The 20,314-nt window shown below is 37.4% G+C and overlaps 2 protein-coding genes across 4 annotated transcripts; one reads left to right on the top strand and one right to left on the bottom strand.

Moving 5' to 3' along the window:
* Positions 1–644: 644 nt before the first annotated feature.
* LOC149702377 (troponin C) lies at positions 645–6,465 on the bottom strand. Its single transcript, XM_089866184.1, has 5 exons — positions 5,043–6,465; positions 4,928–4,958; positions 1,681–1,824; positions 1,104–1,355; positions 645–1,022 (listed from the first exon to the last, which is right to left on the bottom strand). Exons 1-5 carry the CDS (start codon positions 5,043–5,045, stop codon positions 994–996), a joined length of 459 nt encoding a protein of 152 aa, XP_089722310.1. The 5' UTR covers positions 5,046–6,465; the 3' UTR covers positions 645–993.
* A 1,218-nt stretch (positions 6,466–7,683) lies between these two features.
* On the top strand, positions 7,684–20,228 carry LOC149702376 (calmodulin-like). Of its 3 annotated transcripts, none has more exons than XM_089866182.1 (5): positions 7,684–7,799; positions 17,257–17,290; positions 17,375–17,518; positions 17,614–17,856; positions 18,727–20,228. In XM_089866182.1, exons 1-5 carry the CDS (start codon positions 7,707–7,709, stop codon positions 18,762–18,764), a joined length of 552 nt encoding a protein of 183 aa, XP_089722308.1. In that variant the 5' UTR covers positions 7,684–7,706; the 3' UTR covers positions 18,765–20,228. The 3 variants fall into 3 exon arrangements, with proteins under 3 accessions (XP_089722308.1, XP_089722307.1, XP_089722306.1); XM_089866181.1 differs by lacking the exon at positions 7,684–7,799 and adding an exon at positions 16,777–17,038 and having other exon boundaries at positions 18,747–20,228; XM_089866180.1 differs by lacking the exon at positions 7,684–7,799 and adding an exon at positions 16,781–17,038.
* Positions 20,229–20,314: the final 86 nt, after the last annotated feature.

Here is a 20,314-nt window from a genome sequence, read left to right as displayed (position 1 = left end):
CAAAAGGGTTAGATAGCAATATTCGTAGAAAAATAATTTATAGTTTTAAGGTGTACGCACACGTTTGCAACCTTGGAAAATATAAAGTGACTAATTAGGATAAATTAAATATGATTTTCACTCATCAGCAATTAAAAATGCACAAAACCCCGACCACAAATTGAAAATAAAACAAAAAATTATATTATTTACTTGTAAAAATTCCCATACGTCCGGAACAGAAGCGTATATTTGAAGACACCTACTCAAGATCGACCTGACTTGGATATAATCGGTTTTGTCTTTCAGTACACCTAAATATATACATATTACATATCCTGGCGAATCCCCCCTGTTAACCTTGAAATCATATTATTAAACCATTTAACTCTCTCCTTGGAAGTACCAGTGCAATTCCTTCATTTGACGTCATTGTACCCTAAACTCGTTTGATCTTTTTTCTCTTAAATTTTAACCCTAAAGTCATTAAGTAACGTGAAGCAATCAAATTAAATATTCTTCCTCTCGTTTTACGGTGGAAATTCTCAAGGAAATCGGGTTTAAAAAAGTGTTTCGATTTAAAGTGATAAATTTAAACGAATAAATTTGATTTTTATTCCAGATTAATTACTTAATTAATAATTAAAAACTGAAGAAGAGGAATAAGAATGTCATAGAGTTAAGAAAACGGAAAAGAAAAGAGAATTATTTATTTATTGAGGTGTTTGTTTGTCTGTTTGATTGTTAAATTATATAATAATTTATTTATTTATTTTTGACATGTCAATCAATGGTGAGAAAAGAAGATTCTGAAGACAGTTGTTTTTTAAAAAGCTTTTTTTTCTTGTTATTTAAGACAAACACTTTTTGAATAAATAATTTGTAATTGTTTTAGTTGTTTTTTATTCTCAAAAAAACGTTCTTTTGGGAACCAATCACCTCTGCTTGAAACAAAAAAAAAAGCCTGATCCCAATACTGATGTTAATTGTAGATGGAAACAAAATTTTGGTTGTTTAATCTCCAGTCATCATTTCCATGAACTCTGTAATTTAAAATAATATTTCAATTAATATTTTGGAAATGAGTACGAAATAGTTCAAAGGGTTAAAGTATGTTTTTGTACCGTCGAAATCGACGGTACCACTGCCGTCAGTATCAATTTCAGCGATCATTTCGTCCAACTCATCTTCCGTCAGTTTATCATCGAGGGCTCTCAAGATATCACGGAGATCGGAAACGTTGATGTAACCGTTGCCTTCTTTGTCGTATAACCTGAAGGCTTCCCTCAACTCTTCTTGCATGGCTTCGGCATCCTCCTCAACCAAGAATCGGGCCGTTAGAGCTAAGAACTCGTCGAACTCCAGCTCTCCGCTCCCTAACAATTAATATTTGAATAAAAAACAATTCGTCAAAATTCTCCCTTGACACTGACGCCATAGCGACGACCCCCATACGTTTCTAGATGGCGAGATTAACCTAAAAGGACCTTATTGATTGCAAAAATCAATTTTCTAAATATAACCATCCCTGGCCCGAAGTAACTACCATGGACTCACGGAGTGTCCCGTAAGAGGTTCAAATTTTGAAGATTCTCGAGGGGCCAACCACTTCCAAGATTCTAAACTATGCCCCATTGACCCCGTCGTTACCCTTCCTGACCTCTCTTAGCACCTTGAGAAGAAACGAAGGAAGATACGTACCGTCTTGATCGATCTCAGCTATTAATTCCTTCAAGTCGCTTTCCTCGAACGTCTGTCCCAGGGTCCTAAGAATGGTGCCCACCATGTTAGTGTGGATGATTCCCTTCTTTTCACGATCGAACATGTCGAACGCCTTCCTCAACACTGTCAAATTGCCATACAAAACATGTAATACCCGTTTTTATTTTAACCAAAATGGTCACTCCAAGAAAACTTTCATTTAAATTCATTATCAGTTTTAATAAGGGTATTGTTGACCCTAAGTAGTTCTTGAAAAATGTACGTACAGATCGTATAAATTTTTATTAGGTCTCTGACCACTAAAAATCGGGAATGACAGATAAATTTGATGTTAATAAAATATTTATTTTGGTAGTCACGAAACATAGATAGGCCAAACACGTTTCAACCCTTGTCTATTCCACCTTAACGCGTTAGCAAGTGGGAAACTATGGCGGATCGATACGACGTACAACATGGCGTAGAGAAAAAGTTGTCGCTGACAAGGCAAAAGGTGAAATTGACTGTAGTCCTCTATCTAGTCTAGTTATTGCGAGTCTATCGCTATTCTGGGAGTCTTTCCAAGAAAGAGTTGAGCGCGGAGGCTACTTTGAGAGAAAGAGAGAGAGAGAGAGAGAGAGAGAGAGAGAGAGAGAGAGAGAGAGAGAGAGAGAGAGAGAGAGAGAGAGAGAGAGAGAGAGAGAGAGAGAGAGAGAGAGGGAGGGAAGAGAGCGTTCCTCGTGCAAGGGAATTCGCTTCCCTCATTTTGATTTCATAAGGCGATCTAATAACGTTCATTTTTTCTTTCCTTTTTCCTTTGGGCGAAGGGGAATCTCTTAAAAACTGGATATAAATGTCACTCGAGGGAGTTAAAGGTTGAGGAACGAGAAAGTAATGGTATGAAAATAGAGCTAGATAGATACTGTGCGCGCGGTAGAATTCTCTCTTCAAGTATAGGTAAAGGTGAACTAATAACTTAAGCACATTGAACAAGAAAGAACGTATTGGGGGACAAAGTGTCGTATCTCCCCGATTTCGAGGTTTTGAGATTACAACGCGTTAGAAGTGAAGATAACTTAATTATTAGTTTACCAAGAAGGAAATGTGAAATTCAATTGAGTAAGTTGGTAAACGAGTTACCAATAGTTAATTGAGAATTTTAAGAAACTAATTTGTTGGGTCTTACGCAACTTCATTATTGAATTGCGAAATATTCTATTCTCTCATTACGCTACAATCTTAAGGAATATACATATGAAAAGCGATAAAAATTTTAGTCCCTTTTACGATAATGATGACTTAAATGATTCATGGTTAAAATTATCTTTAAATCCATAAAACAGTAGGTGAAATTCTATCGTATCTAATTTGAATTAAGCCTATTTTATTGCTTAATCATTTATTTCAAATTAATAATTGATTACGAAACATTGTAACTAGGCTCTAAATCTGACTAAACCCTTTTGAAAATACAACAATTTGCCTTTCAGAGGCCATCTTCCAAAAGGAAAGCATTGAAGCCTTAACGACGTCTCTCTCTCTCTGTCTCTCTCTCTCTCTCTCTCCCTCGCTCTCCCCTTCCTTGATCTGGGAAGAACTCGGAGAGCGAAAGAGAGAGAGGCGAGAGAGAGAGGAGTGAGAGAGAGGAGGTTCAAGAAGAGGAAAAAGATGTACGTCGCGTGGTAATTCGAAGCAGCTAGAGCGAGAGCCAAATTTGGAGTCGCTGCTCCTTGGCAGTTCGAGCGAAGAATTTTATTTTGGATCCTAAAACAACTACCTACCCTAAAGTCTGAGAGAAAATTTTGTTGTAGAAGGGAGAAAAAAAGTGGCCCTCTATGCCGTAAACATTAGATGTACATAGTCTAAGAGGGCCTTGCTTTGCTACAAAAATTCCATATTGGAAAATGGTGGAATTATACAGGGTGTTTGTGAAAGGTCCATCAATAATGAAAGGGCGTATTTATTGGGCCATTTTGAGTCGAAAATGTTCTATGACATTTTTCCGTTCGGGCCACTGTTTTCAAGTTATGATTGGAGTAATTTACGGATGACCCCTTAAATTTAATTAAGAAATTGAAAGACAGCGCTAATTTAATGAAGGGGTCATCCCTAAAATATTCAAATCATAACTCGAAAACCGTGGCTCGGACGGCAAAATGTCATAGAACATTTTCGACTCAAAATGGCCCAATAAATACGCCCTTTCATTATTGATGGACTTTTCACAAACACCCTGTATATAAGATAAAGGGGCCAAGGCGCTCATAGAATATAGAGAACTAGTTTTCCCTGTTGAGCGGCTCACCAACCAAATGGAGTTACTAAAATAGAACCAGAATACTAAAGGCGTGCAGCGTATGTACCACCAAATAAAGGGGCCTCAGTGATTTGCATGCATTTTTAACTTTGGTTGAAAACACTCAGAGCGGAACCTAAAGTTCAAAGGCCAGAAACAGAGGGATTCAATTAAGGTAGCTAAATAATTTTGTAGGATAATTAGGCTTAAGTTTCAAACTACAAACGAGCCGACATAACCTAATTCCTTGTTGGAGTTTCGATCATAATATACAACTAGAATTTGATTAAAGAGTTTAAATTAATAAAGCTGGTGGAGAATACTAGAGTATTATTGAAATATTGAAGTTCAATATGGCGGTGATTCTAAACGCGGAAGGTTACATTCCCAAGGCGTATAAAGTAAGTACCATAGCTAGAGAGGAATGTGATCTATATACATTTGCTGGCGAAATGCGCAGCCGCCATTTTGAATTTAAGGGTTTTCAAATATTTAATCATAACCTTTAGCTAATTAATATTTTACTCTAAAATAACCTAATTAATTTTACATCGTTAAAAATATTATGGATGGAGATTTATGCAAATTATTGCTTTAAAGAAGATTAATTCCCTAAAGGTGTGTTTCCCGATTCCTCCCTAATTATAAAAATGTATAATTAATGAGCTTAAATTACGCGGAAAAATGAATTTAATCAGGGGGTATATTAGTATTTTAATTAGTTAAATTAGCTCTAAGCTATTTAGATAAGACTAGAGTTCAAGAAACAATTTTGGTCACTTTGGGTCTAAATTGTAATACTTAAGCAGGGGATTGTTACAATTACAGCTTGAAAAGGAGCTAAATTTTTACAAAAACCGCGGAAAACATTGGTTACCGTCTAAGAATTGTTTTCTTGGAGCGACAAAACCGCTTATTATATTTTTTAAAATAGAAAATGTGATCACTTACTGGCAACTTGTTCTTTCGTTAGATCGTCAGCCTACACGAAGATTAAAATTAATTTTTTCGTGCATTAATTACGTGTAAAAAAATGGTTTTTAAAAATGGGCGAGATAAGACTTACCATTTTAGCTTAGTACGCCTAAGTTCTTGAGAAAGATGAACGGTAAAAATTCTCACTACGGAGGATCACCTATTCAGAGACAGGACCCGAGCAGACTAGGATCCAAGGAGGAGGAAAATTTGGGAAAGATCCACTTCTCTAAAGCCACGGAATGATGCCTTTTTTTCTTCTTCGTTTTTCGCGTCAAAGGCATCCCGAAAACGTCCTATCCCAAAGTTCCCTAACTTCATCTATATTTAGAATGAGTCTACGTATTGCGCGTCGTAGACATTTCAAGTTGATTTAGTTGCCGAAACTGTTCCACCGAAGTTGTACCCCTCTCATCTCTCCTTACGCACCATTTTGGGATTGACGATCACGTGACGACAGTTTAAGGTCCATTCAAATTACGCCACCCTATTTTTCTTATACCAACTTGGTCTAGTTGTTCCTCTACATCAATTGATGATTTGAAACGTCTTGAAGTAATTGTCTTGGGAAAAAGTTAGACCAGAACTACGCCATTAGTCAGTCGAATTAAAACCACGGTTGTAGACCAAAGTTGTTTTTTATTTTGGGTATAATGTGAACGGGCCTTTAAATGAGTGACGTCACCACTTTACGTGAATCGCCGGTTAACTTACAACCGTTAATTCTGTATTGGACGATATCGTGTAGCTCGTAGGCTGATTGCCAAGTTAATCCCGGAGGGTTTCGTAACCAGATTAACTCGACAGTGCAAAGAAATAAGCGTTACTTTAAGGACAATCCTAAGGAGTACTTCCAAGTTAAGATGGTATCGGGAAGGTACAGCGCCTCCCTCTGTTTCCGGTTTATTTTCGGAAGCAGAAGAGTTTCGCAATTCTTTCAGCAGGCGCGCGTCTACGTCCTGGAGTCCTGGACTGATGGTTGCTGTTATTACTAGGTGTGTCAACGTTGAGAATAATACTTGCGAAATTCACTATGCAGAGCGTAATTTTGTAGTTAAAAGTAACTTCTAATACAAGTTTTAATATTTTTGTAATATACCCTCTGCTAGTTCCGTTTATTTGTTTATATACGTACAGCTAATTAGAGCGGATATTTGGTCTGGGCTGTTTACCAAACCTATGTTTGCTCTTCTGAACCAACCGTAATAACCTCGTACTCGGATACGTATCTCTGGGTTTATTACCGTGGATAATTAGTAATTAGACGCCAATATTTTTATTTTTCGAACTAAGTCAATGCAGTTAAGACTTTGCAGTATTATCGAATTTGGGTTTTACTTCAATCATATGTTCCATAAATATGATGTCCACTAAACTGACCAAAGACAACCTTAGTTGTGAGACAGTCATTTTCATCTCTACGAACCCTAACATAAAAAGTATACAAAAGCAGGCGCAAGTCATGATCTAACCCCTAGCTCCCTTTAGTGACATCCAAGCTCTGAAATCATGTTGAACTTGAATCCTAAGTTTCCATTAAAGAATTTATTTGTTGCCGGCTGTTTGTGAGTCAAGAGATTGCAGAGGTTTCCCTAGCTGCTAGCAGTTCAATTTCACTCCGTTCTTTTCAACTTGACTCAAAAGAACCTGGCAACACTGCACTGTAGCGCTGAAGTTTGAGCTGAGAGCGGAGGGATGAATTTTCTATAGCGTAGTTAAGTGAAAACTATCTATAGGCCCAAAATGAAATTAGTACAACACCGGGGCAGGCAGTAAATTTCAATAGTGTTATATTTCTAATTCTATGTTAAGTCTATTACTGGGCTTTGTTAATTAAGTTTGCACGGGCCGTGCTAATAGATAAAGTGGCAAGGTTGAAGGGGTCTTCCGATATCCGCGCCTCTCTTAATAAGCCGAGGACCTGAAAAGAAAAATCGACCAGACCGGCGGGTCGTGTTCGGTTCAGATTTAATTAAGCTGCTAGCTCCGAACCTTTTCCCGAAGTTTAAGAGGAGACTAGAAACGTGACCGAATGAAAGGCTAGAACAGGGTAGTACCATCACTCTTCGCTACCACGTCGTAGAGGAACAATTAAATGCCAATTAGAAAGTTTTATTAATTAGAATTCGAAGGAAATCGAACTCTTTTCCAAAAATAGATTCAGGTTTCGACCGTAATCTCTCCCGGGTAAAATAATTAGGACAAGAATATCGCTTTATTTCAAGATGACTTCTTTTCGCTTTGAAAGACTTCAAAGACGTTTCAAGAGTTCTTAGAACATATCATTGTTCTACTTTAAACATTTTGTACACCATATTTGATCATGAGTGGTCTTCCCCTCTATATAGTTAGTTTAAAGTTGACTTTGAAGCTTGATACTGAGTGGATTCCAATCTTGGGAAGAATTGAAATGGTATAATTACCACCGCTTACAACGCTTAAGCTTGGTCGCTCACTCGTCATTCTAAAGCGGAAACCTGAACCAGAATGCTATTTATGGTGTGCAGAATCAATTCATATAACCTGTATATTGAGTTATGTAGTTGATTAAAATGGTACGTTATTAAAAAAAACAGGTATTTTTACCTGAGATGGCGTTGCTCTCGCTAAGGCTTTTCCACCGGCAGCCAATATCGAACGGTCGTAAACTAAAGATAGCCGCAATCGGTAAGATTTTGACGCATTTTAGTAAATTCGCCTTTTATGAAAAGAACGGTGGTCTCGTGAAAAGGAGTTTGCGCGTTACGGCGTTCCCATGCTGGAGCCGCGTGCTCACCCAAGTGCTGGTCAAGCCCAGCTACAACCAAAACCCAATACGACGATTCACGAAAATGATCTTCGATTGCAGGTTGGCCGACCTTATTATCCCACAAGTTCCCCTTTTTTCTCTTTGCTTATTTATTCCATAATATTGTTATTTTCCATTGGTTCTCGCGAGGTTGTCAGCGGAGAAACAACCTTTATTTAAACGTCATAGTACTCATATCCACGAGATATATCAATATTAAATGTACGCGTCAAACATGTAGTACTTATCATAAATAACATAATAACGAAAAGTATGATACTTTAAAATAAAAAAGGTATATAGTTTTGTACATAACAAGATGGGTGTTAGATCGCCTTTCTCAAGTGTCATACTTATTTTCGTTAGGTTATTTATGGTAGTATCAATACGAATATCAGTAACTGCTTTTATCGATTTAGATATCGGTGATTTTCCTTCAAATTTTAAAACGTACACACAGAGCGTGTCAGAGTGGTATTATCTATGTAAACCCTTTTAAACTCAATGTTTACAATATTTTTCACACGAAAAATTTTCAAAATCAGGGCGAGAAATGCATGTAAAAATGTGATTTAGCGGCTTTTAACGCGTGATTGAATCAAATTCAATGATATTCAAATTTCTCTGGAGAATTTGATCGTTTGAAGTTCGTTTGAGCGGCTCCGTGCTCGGAATTCGGTGATATTTTTGTCCCTCTCAACTCTCTAGGGGAAGATATGCATGTAAGCTACTCTTCCTTTCTTCGGTAGTACTAGTCCATTACTTGTGGTAAATCTTCCCACCTCAATTGAGGTAGGTTTGGATTTTTGCTGGGCCTTATTGGCACTATTTCCCACCGGAAAGATTTGAGTACTCGGTAATGCGAATAAGTAAGCTAAGGGCTGCTCAATTTCATCATAGGAACTATAGTACCGGAATAGAAGGCTCCGAATTTGTTCTTCCATAGATTATTAAATTAATTCCAGAAGAGAAGCAGGCTTGGGTTATTTACTTCGCGCCAAGAAGCACCGCTAGAGGCAATGCGAGTTGGCTAGCCTACCGGAGGCGTGTAGTGAATTCGGGCTCCGTCTGGCGTCGCTTCTTGGCGCGAAGGAAATAACCCAAGAGAGCGACCTCCAACCAGTGTGTTGGTTTCCCTGTAAGTATCTAAAGGTTGACAGTTAGTATTGGCTCTGTTACGACGTCATAGTCGGAAATACAAGGAGAAAGCATTCAGTGAAAACATCAACCTATTCAACCTCCTATTCCAAATCTATTTTCTATCATTCCATTCCCTGTTCCTTACTGGAGGAACACGCGAAGAATCTTTAGTTACCCAAGGTGTGAATTGGGGACGAAACCAAGAGCCTCGTAACCTCTCTTACAGTACACGGGAGTGCCTCTCTCTGTGTCGGTGACAAGGTTTTAGCCAAGATATATCTTCGGCCTGGACCTTCTGTCCATTAATACCGTCCTTATCTACGGTTTGGGACAAAATGGATCGAGAAATTCTCCAATAATGGCTTAGTGATTGAGCCGTTCCATACGTTCGGAAGGGCGCGGGGTCGATAAATCAATTTTATTATTCAAAAGAAGAGACATCGCTCACGCCTAGTACCGTTTTAAGACGCTAGAATCTAATACATCTTCCGTCGAACCAAATTTCCGAAACGTATTTAAGACCAACCATGACGTACTGACGACAGCCATTTAGTTAATAGATTTAGTCAATACACCTACACCATCACTGACGAAAGTAACCGTAAGAAAAACTTCCTGGCCATTGATTTTTACGGTCAGTTTGCGTGTAAATTTCTTTTGTCGAAAATTTTTTGTTAACGGTAAACACACCTATTATGTCAAACCGCCTCTTTGTCCAGAGAAATGGTTTATTGTATAACGCGTGTACAATGTTAATACAAGTCAGGGGATAGCCTGGAAAGGTCAGGGAATTTTAAGTATGGGTCAAAGAGGTCAGGAACGTTTTAAAAATTTAAACAAAGCCAGAGAATTTTAAGAATTTTAACAACTTTGGTTAGCTAGTTTGAATCTGCGCTTATGACTACAGACTTCCACTTTTTTGTCTCCGTATATTGGGTCTTACAATAACTACTAATATCTAGATACGTACGCAGCTACTTAAACCCAAAGCTACACCTCAGACCATGAACCAAATATGTCTTAAAATTTATATAAAGAAAACAAAAAAAATTGGAATTTATAATAAATAAATAATTAAAATTAAAAACTTAGCTCTGGGTCTAGATGGAGTCAGTGTGTGCGTTTGCGTATATATTTATACACGTCACACTCCTTAATTATCTATAATTTGCAACCAGGAACCTATGTATCAACTTGGCACGAATCCAGTTATCTTTTTTTTCGGTTGTACCCTACTACTCTGCATTATTACATGTGGGTGAAATAAACTCCTACAGCTTCAACACAGTTAATATATTATTAAAACCAGTGATACATTTCAGAGAAAGAACTTACGGACTTAGCGTTACGATAAAAATCCTTAACTGGGGGAACTTAAATTTAACATTAAATTAAATTTAATTAATTGAAGTATTATGAGGTATACTATTGTATCAGGAAAAAATACAAGCGACATTGGGAATACCTCTCTCCTTGTGTAAGACTGAAACTTGGCAATGTGGGCGATAACTCTAGTACGACAACCTGACCCCCATTGAACCTAACACTAACCAAAGATGGCCTCCATTGAACCTAACCCTAACCAAAGATGGCCTCCATTGAACCTAACCCTAACCAAAGATGGCCTCCATTGAACCTAACCCTAACCAAATCTGACCTAAACTATAAACACCATAAATACAACGTAGGGTGTCATGTTGACATCTAAGTCCAGTAAGGTCACAACGCTCGGGTATTTACAAGTATCATCGTGGAGCATAAGAATTCCCCAGTCACTATCTCGCGACAACTTAAGCTTTAAACCGCGTTTCTAGTAACGAAATGTCATGGGAAATCCTTTTTAAATGTCAGAACTTTATATTCAACCCTAGAAAAATTACGTTTCCACGCTCGTCCAATTAGTAAAGCCATTCTTCATCGAGATAGACTCCAGTCACTGCATGCGGACCGGAAATTTATGAATGCAACTTTACGAAATAAAGAAAATCTAATTTAATTATCTTATCTCTCTGTAAGCCAATGTTCGTAACACAAAAATATCCGCGAAATTTTGGCTTGTAACGAGAATAAACCTTTTCTCGCGGCCTTAAACATAAAATAATTAATCGTGAAAAAGGCTTGGTATACAGCGTGAGCCGCAATGCGGTCTTCTCGATTACTAAGGCATTTTTTGAGGTCCGTGTCGTGTACAGTACAGTATAGTGTACTCGCGAGTTTTAAAGCTATAGTCTAAGGAGAAACGTCGGCTCCGTTGTGTTTTAGAAAAAGCGTTACTAACTATAAGAGAGTCAACGAAAGAAGAAAAAAAGAAAGAAATTTCGCTTTCGTCCACGTTGCCAGAAAGAAATATAACGGGACACGAACCGGTGCCAAGAAATCTTCGCGCAACCGAAAGGCACGTGGTAATTTTGAGCTTCAAACTGTTCTACCTCTGCAATACATATATACGGTATTTTAGACATATAACTTTGTACAGTCACGCTGCAGAATCTAGTTGAAATGCGTAAACAACCAAAGACAAATATAATATCATGGAAGACAGGCGTTAGAGTGGACGAAAGTCTTGATTTCTGTCAATTGAGCTTCATTGGTCAACCAATCAACGCTGTATTTTAATGTCATTCGCTTCTATATCGAAATGCCGTCTACGCTGGCCTTACTTTCAATTCCATCTATTTGTCTTTGGTACAACGCGAGGCTCTTTGCTGTCTCGTACCCTTCAGGCTAGATACTTCTAAAATCCTAGCTCTCACTGGGCCTACAACGATGTTGTTTGAACTCTAAGCGTACGTCAACCACATTGTTAGAAAGAGACCCAGTTTCCAATGTGTAGTTTGTAAAACGTTATTAGAGAACGCTGTGTCAATCTTACAAATGTCCTTCGCAAAATGACCAGAGCAAAGAGACTCAGCGTGCCTCCCAGGGTCACTTGATGATTGTACGCTGATAACCCCAAGAGCAGTGTGTCGAAAATAAACTGTCCTATTTCCTGATTGTAAAGGATATGTTTTTCTTTACGGAAATACAAGGCGTTATTTTCTTCTTTTACCCATCGGAAGGAGGACATATCCTGACATAAAATTCCCATTAGGACTTCCTTTTTCTAGCATGACCGTGTCAATAAATATGGACCTGTTGTGCTTTCTATTTCACTTTAAGATATTCCGGATTTAAGGCTCAAGTTTGTTCTGTTTTATTTGTAATTTGATAAGTTGTTATTGCTTGTAGCGTTTGAATATTTTGTTAGAGTCCAATATGTAAATGGATTTTCACCTTGTTACGCTATTGTTCCCGGTATAGAGCTACTGAATTTCAATCTAATCGATCAATCCGCTCTCTATTGGCTTCGATCCAAATATAACAATTCATACCTCAACCTTCCCATTTATTATAAATGTAAAGGGATTAGAATTATCATAATTTATGCCTAAGTAGATAACGAAAAAACTGACGTATACTTATCTCAAAAATAAGTAAGAAACAAAATTAAGAAGAAAGAAAAAGAAAAAAACGGAAAAACGCGCGGCTCGAGGGTAACAGTTGAAAGAGAAAACTGCACAGTACACGCGGCTTAATTTGGCTGTAGGTGGATGGTTGAAAACACGAAGCCGGGGTACTCAACTGGAACTAAAACTCCAAAGAATGATGAATTTCTCTCCCCCCCCCCAAAAAAAATTTCTCAAGGCAATTGAATCGAAAGAGAAAGCGCGGAAGAGAAAAAGAAAAATTAAACAGCAACCCGCTATGTACGGGAGCCAATCTTAAAACGGTCATTTTGTAACGTAAAACAACGCTTTAACAAGTAACCATTCCAAGATTGCGTTCAACTACAGCGTGATTCCGGTAGAAACTCGAGGAAGACTCGAGCTAGGCCAGAGAGGGGATGCTCCATCCAGATCCACTCTTTGAGAGAAGGAGAGTACACGTGACCGAGTCCCAGGGTGTTTATGAGAAAGGAAGGAAAACCTGGAGATACGAAACGGAACGTTAGGAAGATGCTGGACTGATTATGTTTTGTCTGCGCAGTGCGCAATCGCGTTAAGATGGTTGCATCTCGCTGAGCCCGCTGCTGTGTTGCTGCTGCTGGCACTGCTCTCTTTCCCTGCCTTCTCTTCGCTATCCAGTAAAAATAACCCCGCTGGGGGAAAATCAAGAGATGGGGGGGGGACCTTCTAGACCTTTGGAGAGTTGCCCGATTAAGGGCGAAGGATGGTATCGGTTGTACTGTCAGAAGATAATGACGGGAAGTAGTTGTCTCTGACAAAAGGACCACCGAGTATCTTTGATTGACGTCGGTAAGTCATAGACCCGTCTGACTGACAATCAACGCCCAGTACAAACCACTTTAACTATAACTGAAACTAAGTTCGTAACGAAGTTATTCTTAAGTAGTAGATACCAGGAAATGTTTTTACAATTCGTGGTCCCCTTGGAAAATGGTTTTGAGTTTGAATACTTAGCCATCTTTCAAAATGGCGAGCATAAAAGTAACCAAATACGTCTTGAGGGCGACTTCCGGTTCCCTTTGAGCTCTGCTAGTGGGAGATATAAGGGATGTCTTATCGAGTAGTAAACCAAATTTGTCGCGACGTGCTAGTTGCTAAACACCCCACCGACTAGAAGGTCAGATATAAGTACTTCGAGGAATCGCCTTCTGCCGTATACGGTACGATGGAACCTTGTTGCTCGCTCTTAGGCGGGAGTCCTCCCAGCACTTTTCTCTCTCTCTCTCTCTCTTAGCGTCCGTGTTCTCTACTCCGCATCCTCGATCCCAGTCGTCGTACAAGCGAACAAGACTTTAGAAGACACTAGTACAGCGCCGCAACTCCGCTCTATCTCAGCTCGTAACACTACTAGCCTGCCCCGCGCGCTTAAACTACAACTATTAGGGATTGATTTCCCGAGCGCGAGGGGACCCCTGACGGGGGCAGCGACGAAATTAAGGGATCCAGTTAGTCATTCTTTAACTCGAGGCTTAGAAAAGTTTATCGCTCCGTGGTCGAAACCCGCAGCTCGACGCTACTAGATCTATTCCTTCCACCTCTTCTTGTTGGTGGTTCTCTAACGCGACTTTCAAATATACCCGTTAAGTTTGTTTTACGTAACTAAATAATAAAGCGCGCGTGTGGAAGAAAATAAAAGGTACAGGTGCGTTCGGTGATCATAAATCATCTCCATCCAGTCAGTCTCGCGTTTCGCTACGAAATGAGATTTAATTTTCCTTTTCGGGAGTGCGTTTGATGACCTAAACATCCTCCTTTAATCGATTCAACGGATTACTTATAAACCAACCGCTTTGTTACTTTTTCTTGAAGAGGAACAAGTTCACAGAACGTTTACTTTGAACTTAAAAACGTATTCTCTTTCAATTCAAACACGATGGTAGGATTGAATTCAATTTATTTTGTGTAGTTGGTTGACGTCTGCACGTTCATCGTATATCTGTGTTCTACGTTTGTTATTGTTAAGTAATGTTTTCTATAAAGGTTTTCGGTGTCTAGGCAAAAGGAAATATACGGTTAGAAATATTTGAAGGTATCAATAATTACCATTGCGATGCACAGAATTGGCCTGAATATATTAATATATTAATATATTCAATTAATAAATCAATTATTTAAAGTGAATCTGAAATGACTACTTTTCAGAATGATGTCATGTTATTACTGAATAGCTACACGCGCCTTTTTAATTACATTGAACTTCCTTGATAGGGGGTCGTAGTAGACACGAGAGAAATTACACCACGTGCCCTAAATTCCGCGCTAACACATTTAAATACCAGTTATATTACACGAGTAAGAATAATTTATAGAATAAATTATAGTAAGCCCGGTTTTGGTTTGGTACCTGCAGCTGGTTCAGACGACCTTTACAAGAGCAATTCACCTCACCGGTTATCATTGGCGTTTAGTTTCGTTTGCCTTATTTCTATTTCTTTTTCTTGGAAAAAGTTTTGGACCAATTTTGGTTGTCAACAGATTTCCCCGGCATTTGGGGATGAGGGATATATATAGGTCGTGAAAGCGTCGCTTGAAATGCCGCCACGGTTTATATAAATGTTTCTTTTTTATATATTTCCTTTTCCCGTTGAGATAAATAAATCCCAAGATTAAGATACCGGAAGATAAGTGTGAAGATAAGAAACTTTTTAAGTTCCATTTGTCAGCAATAATCCGACTCCCTCTTTCTCTCATAACAAAGCGATGAATTTAAATTGCCTTATTTACCAGAGGTCTGGTTATTGTAGACCATAGTAGATGGTATTGTTAAATAGAGCGCCAGTTGATCTATCATGTGCACTTCTTCGAAGTGTTTTATCTCGTACAAGAGTTTTGAAGTTCCGAAGTTATAAATTATATTTTTTTCTATTTTAAACCTTAATTAATTAGACGAGGTTTGATTTACTTATTGAAGAATAGCTCTTTATGCGCAAGTTTTAAAAAAATGGAATCCCATCAATCGATTCCTCGATCGATCTTTTTTATCTCAGAAATAAAAATAGGTTACTTGGAGCGAATGAAATTTGATTAATTATCATTTGAACTAATTAATTAATTAATTAACGAAGTGGGATCCGTAGGAACATTTGGGCAAGAGACTAAAGGCTAAGGCTTAATTTGGACATAATAAGGGTCAAATCAGGTCACTTTAGGTGATTAGAAATTTGCGCCAAAACATTTTATCTTTATTTTTTTGTTTTCTTTTATGAAAATATGGTCTAGAAATCGATTGGTGAAGGTCATTTTACGATTTTGAGCAGGAGGATCGAGCTGTTATTCAATAACGCGGAAAACTATTTACCATCATTTACAATTCCAATCTCGTAAGGCGATCAGTTCGGTCATAAGTTCAAAAGATATGTTCCTCCCATAAGTTTGTCAGTGCTGGTTACTAACTGGAGCTTGTCGTGTAGTGAGTGAGGTAGATCATAGATTCAGGGTAAAGCGACATACGCCTGGTTTTGGCGCTGTCAAAGGCTTAGTAATGCAGACTAAATAGGTCCTAGATGGAAGTCCTGAAAAATTAATTAACCACCGAGTGTAGGACTTCAATTCTCGCTTCCGTCGTTCTCAAACTAACTCGAGCTGTAAGTCTCTAGTATTACGAAGTATAGGTAGTGTCATACTTATGGTAGGAACATATCTTATTAACTTATGGTTCGGTTAATGGGCAGGCAATTTTAAAACTAAGTATTCCATATATATTCTTTACTTGTCCTTGACATTTTGTTTTTCATTGTACGTAAGCGAGTCGCTCTCTCTCTCGAAGAATGAGAATGAATGAATTTGCTTTCAAACCCTTCTTAAAACGGGACGCGGCCAATCAAGCGATTTTTAAAGAAAATCACCGCTACATTTTTCCACTCCATCGCTTCTTCTACGGCTTTAAAGACTTCAATTACTTAAAACCCCGGCGCATAATGCTACCATTCTACAGTCTCCAATTTCATGCAACTTAAAAACTCGAGGCTACGTAAATTTCAGAATAATCACGGTTGACTCGAAAGATTTTAAGATAATTAGATTTGAATATGAGCATGCGCAAATCGACGTACCAAATACATTTCATGACCTTTGACCCACGGATCATACAATGTCCATTATTAAAGGCGCGGAGTTCATGAACTTTAAACCAAACAAATCATTTTTATACGCTTATTCCTAATATTTGAGTTTCCAAAATTATTTTACCAGAGAAAAGCGGTTTTTTTTTCAATGTGTACTTTTTTCGTCACTGATATCGATATATTTGATATCGATTACTTTCTCTTCGTGGGAGTGACAGATAAAAAAATTATCCATATATATTCAAGCCCAAAATTTTAATATTAAAATATAAATAAAAAATCTTATCTTAAAAGAGAAGATCACTTGAAAACCAGCATTTTTATCTGAAGAGAAAAAATTCTTGGCCTCCTTTCGAAAACAAAAAGCATTTTATGAGGCTATAGCTTAAGCTAAAAGCAACGCGGTATTCGTTGCCTAGAAAATTACTTAATTAGCGTGCAAAATTAATTTGTAAGAGAGCGCGCTGTAATTAATTTCAATATGAATGTATCGTTAAAATTGCTTAGACGTCTGTCGTTTTGGAAAAAAATTGACAGCGTCTTTCATTCCGAAATGAAGATTGAGAATAAAAGAAAGTTTTCAGTTTTGGTAAGACGACACGACACGTGAACTGTATAATTTCACGTGACATTTTGACACGAGGTGTCCAAACATTTGCCGCCAAATTTAAAACCTGTCAACTTTGGGGAGGGTGAAGTTGAAATCGTTAGCTCTCAAAGTATCGATTTAGGGATGGCGTTTGAATTGTCAAACGTGATGTCAACCCTTTAAGAATGTATTTCTAAAAGTGTCTTATTGCATTTCAGACGGAGTACGGGCTTACAGATGAACAAATTGCTGGTAAATACACATTGCCATGGAGAAATATAAATATATTTGAGGATCTGAAGGATTTTAAAGACTGGTTATTTTCCTTTCATTCAGAATTCAAAGAGGCTTTCATGCTTTTCGACAAAGATTCCGATGGTATGATCACGGCAGCCGAACTAGGAATTGTCATGAGGTCATTAGGTCAAAGGCCAACGGAAGTAGAATTAAGAAACATGGTTCACATGGTAGACCAAGACGGTGAGTCAAACTTTTCAATGGTTGCTCTCGGAATGTATTCGTGTGCCCCAAAGGCCCCTTAATCTGATCTGAAATGTAACCTTCAATTCACGCAGGTAATGGAACGATAGAGTTCAACGAATTCCTACACATGATGTCCAAGAAAATGAAAGAAACGGACAGCGAAGAGGAACTCCGCGAAGCTTTCAGGGTGTTCGATAAGAACGGGGATGGCTTTATCAGCGCCCCGGAGCTCAGGCACGTCATGACCAATCTCGGCGAGAAGTTAACTGACGAAGAAGTCGAGGACATGATCAAAGAAGCTGATCTAGACGGAGACGGACTAGTTAATTACGACGGTAAATATAATTAAACGTACAATATAAATCTAGGGTGAGAAGTTAGAATAGGATTAAGGGAATATATACACATAGCATCAGGCTTACGGGGCTTTTAACTTAAATGGTTAGGTTACTTATCGAAGTCTAAGCATACAATTCCCTAACCAACAAACACCTCAAGCATGGCTAACAGTAAAACCCACTTGAGCTAAAAAGGCCAAATATGAATTACCGTTGCATGACGGTTTTTCTTTTAATATTTTTACTTTTTTTGTAAGATAACCCAGTAATAAGTATCTATGATTTTTGTGAGAGTTTATATTGTAATATTTTATGTAAAGATTCAGGTTTTTGAAACAAATTTAAAGGGTTCCGCAACAAGTTAGCTAACGTCCTTAAGGAATACTTGTAGAACCCTTTAAATAACATTTTTAACAATTTTTGGTGCGTAACATTTATAATTAAATTAACACCTAAGTAGAAAAGATTCAGTGAAATACATTTAGGCCTAAAATTTATCGTTATTGATTAATTGGCTTTTGTTCTTGGTTTTTAACTGATTGGTTAAGCCCATTACACACAATCCGAGCTTTGTGGTATAGTAAGTAACGTACCCTTAAGCTTATAGTTGCTAAACGCATGACGGTGTTTTTCAACCCTCAACTGCGCTTTAAATATAATGGAGAAACTAAAGTGAGATATCTGTAAGGTTTTCTTTGGCATTGTATTTAATAATAATGAATTTTTTGTAAGTGAATAATCGTATCGTACGGTAAGAGATTGCCGGAAAGTGAATTTTTCTAAATATTTATTTTTTTGCATTGCTGATGCCTCGTTATCCTGCACAAAAACCATCCACCTTTGAGAACCAATTTTTAACATTTTCAGAATTCGTCGCGATATTTCAGAATTTGTCACGATCTTGACGTCACCCAAGTGAAAACGCACGAAATTCCTAAGCAGACGAATTAATAATAATAAAAATAATAATAATATGCTCTTTCAACGAAAACTTCACAAACAAAAGAAAATATTTCCAAGTCTCCGTCGAATATTTAATTAATAATGGAATTGGTTCCTGTTAAAGAAAAAACATAAAAACAAAAAATATTTAAAATATTTCAATTTAACATAAGATCTCCCGTTGTTGTTGTTGTTCATGTTATTGTTAATTATTACAATCCCTGAATGGCTATGGTTCAAATATTCACTTCAGAATATTCTGTACTATTGTAAAGTATATTCTTAATTGTGTAGCGTTCATTTTTTTTCCTTTTAAACTTTCAAATCAACCAAAAAAGAAAACATTTTAGATTTCTCGTTGTTTTTTTTATAACGTTACCGTAATACACGGTGATAAAAATGTGCCTTAAAAATATGATTTCAAACTAAAAAGTTTTAAAAATTGAGCGATTTCACTTCGTCATATTTTTAAAAAACCAAAATCGACTATTTGAGACCATTGAGGAATAAGTCGTGGAGTTGGTCATCTATTTAAGTAAATGACCACTTCTATGCGGAAGTTGACCGCGTTGCCACTGGTCAACGGCCGGAGCGAGTTCATTTGGATGAATATACTCCGAACCCTCTTTACCATCGTACCAACGGGCAAAGGTACCATAAACCAGAGCCGCATTTTAGGAATAGTGGAAAGTTGAACCCCAAAAGGTCGATAAAATTCAAAAGGTGAAGTGAAATCGGTTAATTTATGCCTGACCTATGACCCGCAAAAATTGCGCCCTTTAGAAAGTAAAGTTTCTCCTACTTCTGTCTGTTAAATATAACCAAAGATTCTTAACTATACCATAACAATGAAATTAAGTTAGAAAATATGTTTCCACGTTGACATCTCAAAGTTGAAAGAATTAAATTGTGGTATAGTTAATGATCTCTGCATTATCTTCTTAAAATTAAAAGTTTGTAATTTATATAAATAAATATAAATCAAGTTAGAGGCAAGGTTGGTTATAGATAAGCCGGGATAGGGCGCGAAAAAAATTTAAAGTAATGTTGGAAGAACAAGAATGAATATTTTTAGAACCTGTATGTATGTATAGACAGTTAAGATTCAGTATTTAATAGCTGTACTTGAATTACATGTAGCAGTCAGTATTTGATAGTATTTAAAAAAAACATTATTTGCATTAGAGATTTCAGTCAGGGGAATTATACGTCAGTATAGCTTTTTGAAATTGTCGTGATAATATTTGTAAACTATAAAGAATCCAAAAAAATCCGGTGAAGGAAGTCAAGGGTTGGACGAAGCGTTAAGAAGTGCCAACTATCAGCTGTGGATCCAACAGGAGAAAGATTGTAATTTGTGTTCATATTGTGTATTAAAGATAAAAACAATTGTTCATTTTGTAAATAAATTTCATGACCTTGAAGAATTTTGTTTATGATTTCGTATTGGTAAGGTCATGAAAATAGGTCGTTGCACCCAAAACATTTGTGAATAGTTCAGTTTGAAACGGTA

Source organism: Phalangium opilio, unplaced genomic scaffold, assembly GCF_054372755.1.
Source record: "Phalangium opilio isolate 3A_F unplaced genomic scaffold, DU_Popi_V2 ptg000017l_1, whole genome shotgun sequence".
Taxonomy (NCBI): Eukaryota; Metazoa; Arthropoda; class Arachnida; order Opiliones; family Phalangiidae; genus Phalangium; species Phalangium opilio.
This window is presented reverse-complemented; position numbering and strand designations above follow the sequence as displayed.

Coding starts and splice junctions, on each gene's coding strand:
- LOC149702376 (XM_089866180.1), top strand. CDS start 16,931: ATGAATGTATCGTTAAAATTGCTTAGACGTCTGTCGTTTTGGAAAAAA. Junction 17,519..17,613: donor TCACATGGTAGACCAAGACG/GTGAGTCAAACT, acceptor CAATTCACGCAG/GTAATGGAACGATAGAGTTC. Junction 17,857..18,726: donor CGGACTAGTTAATTACGACG/GTAAATATAATT, acceptor TAACATTTTCAG/AATTCGTCGCGATATTTCAG.
- LOC149702377 (XM_089866184.1), bottom strand. Junction 1,825..4,927: donor AACGAAAGAACAAGTTGCCA/GTAAGTGATCAC, acceptor GCAATTTGACAG/TGTTGAGGAAGGCGTTCGAC. Junction 1,356..1,680: donor AGCTGAGATCGATCAAGACG/GTACGTATCTTC, acceptor ATTAATTGTTAG/GGAGCGGAGAGCTGGAGTTC.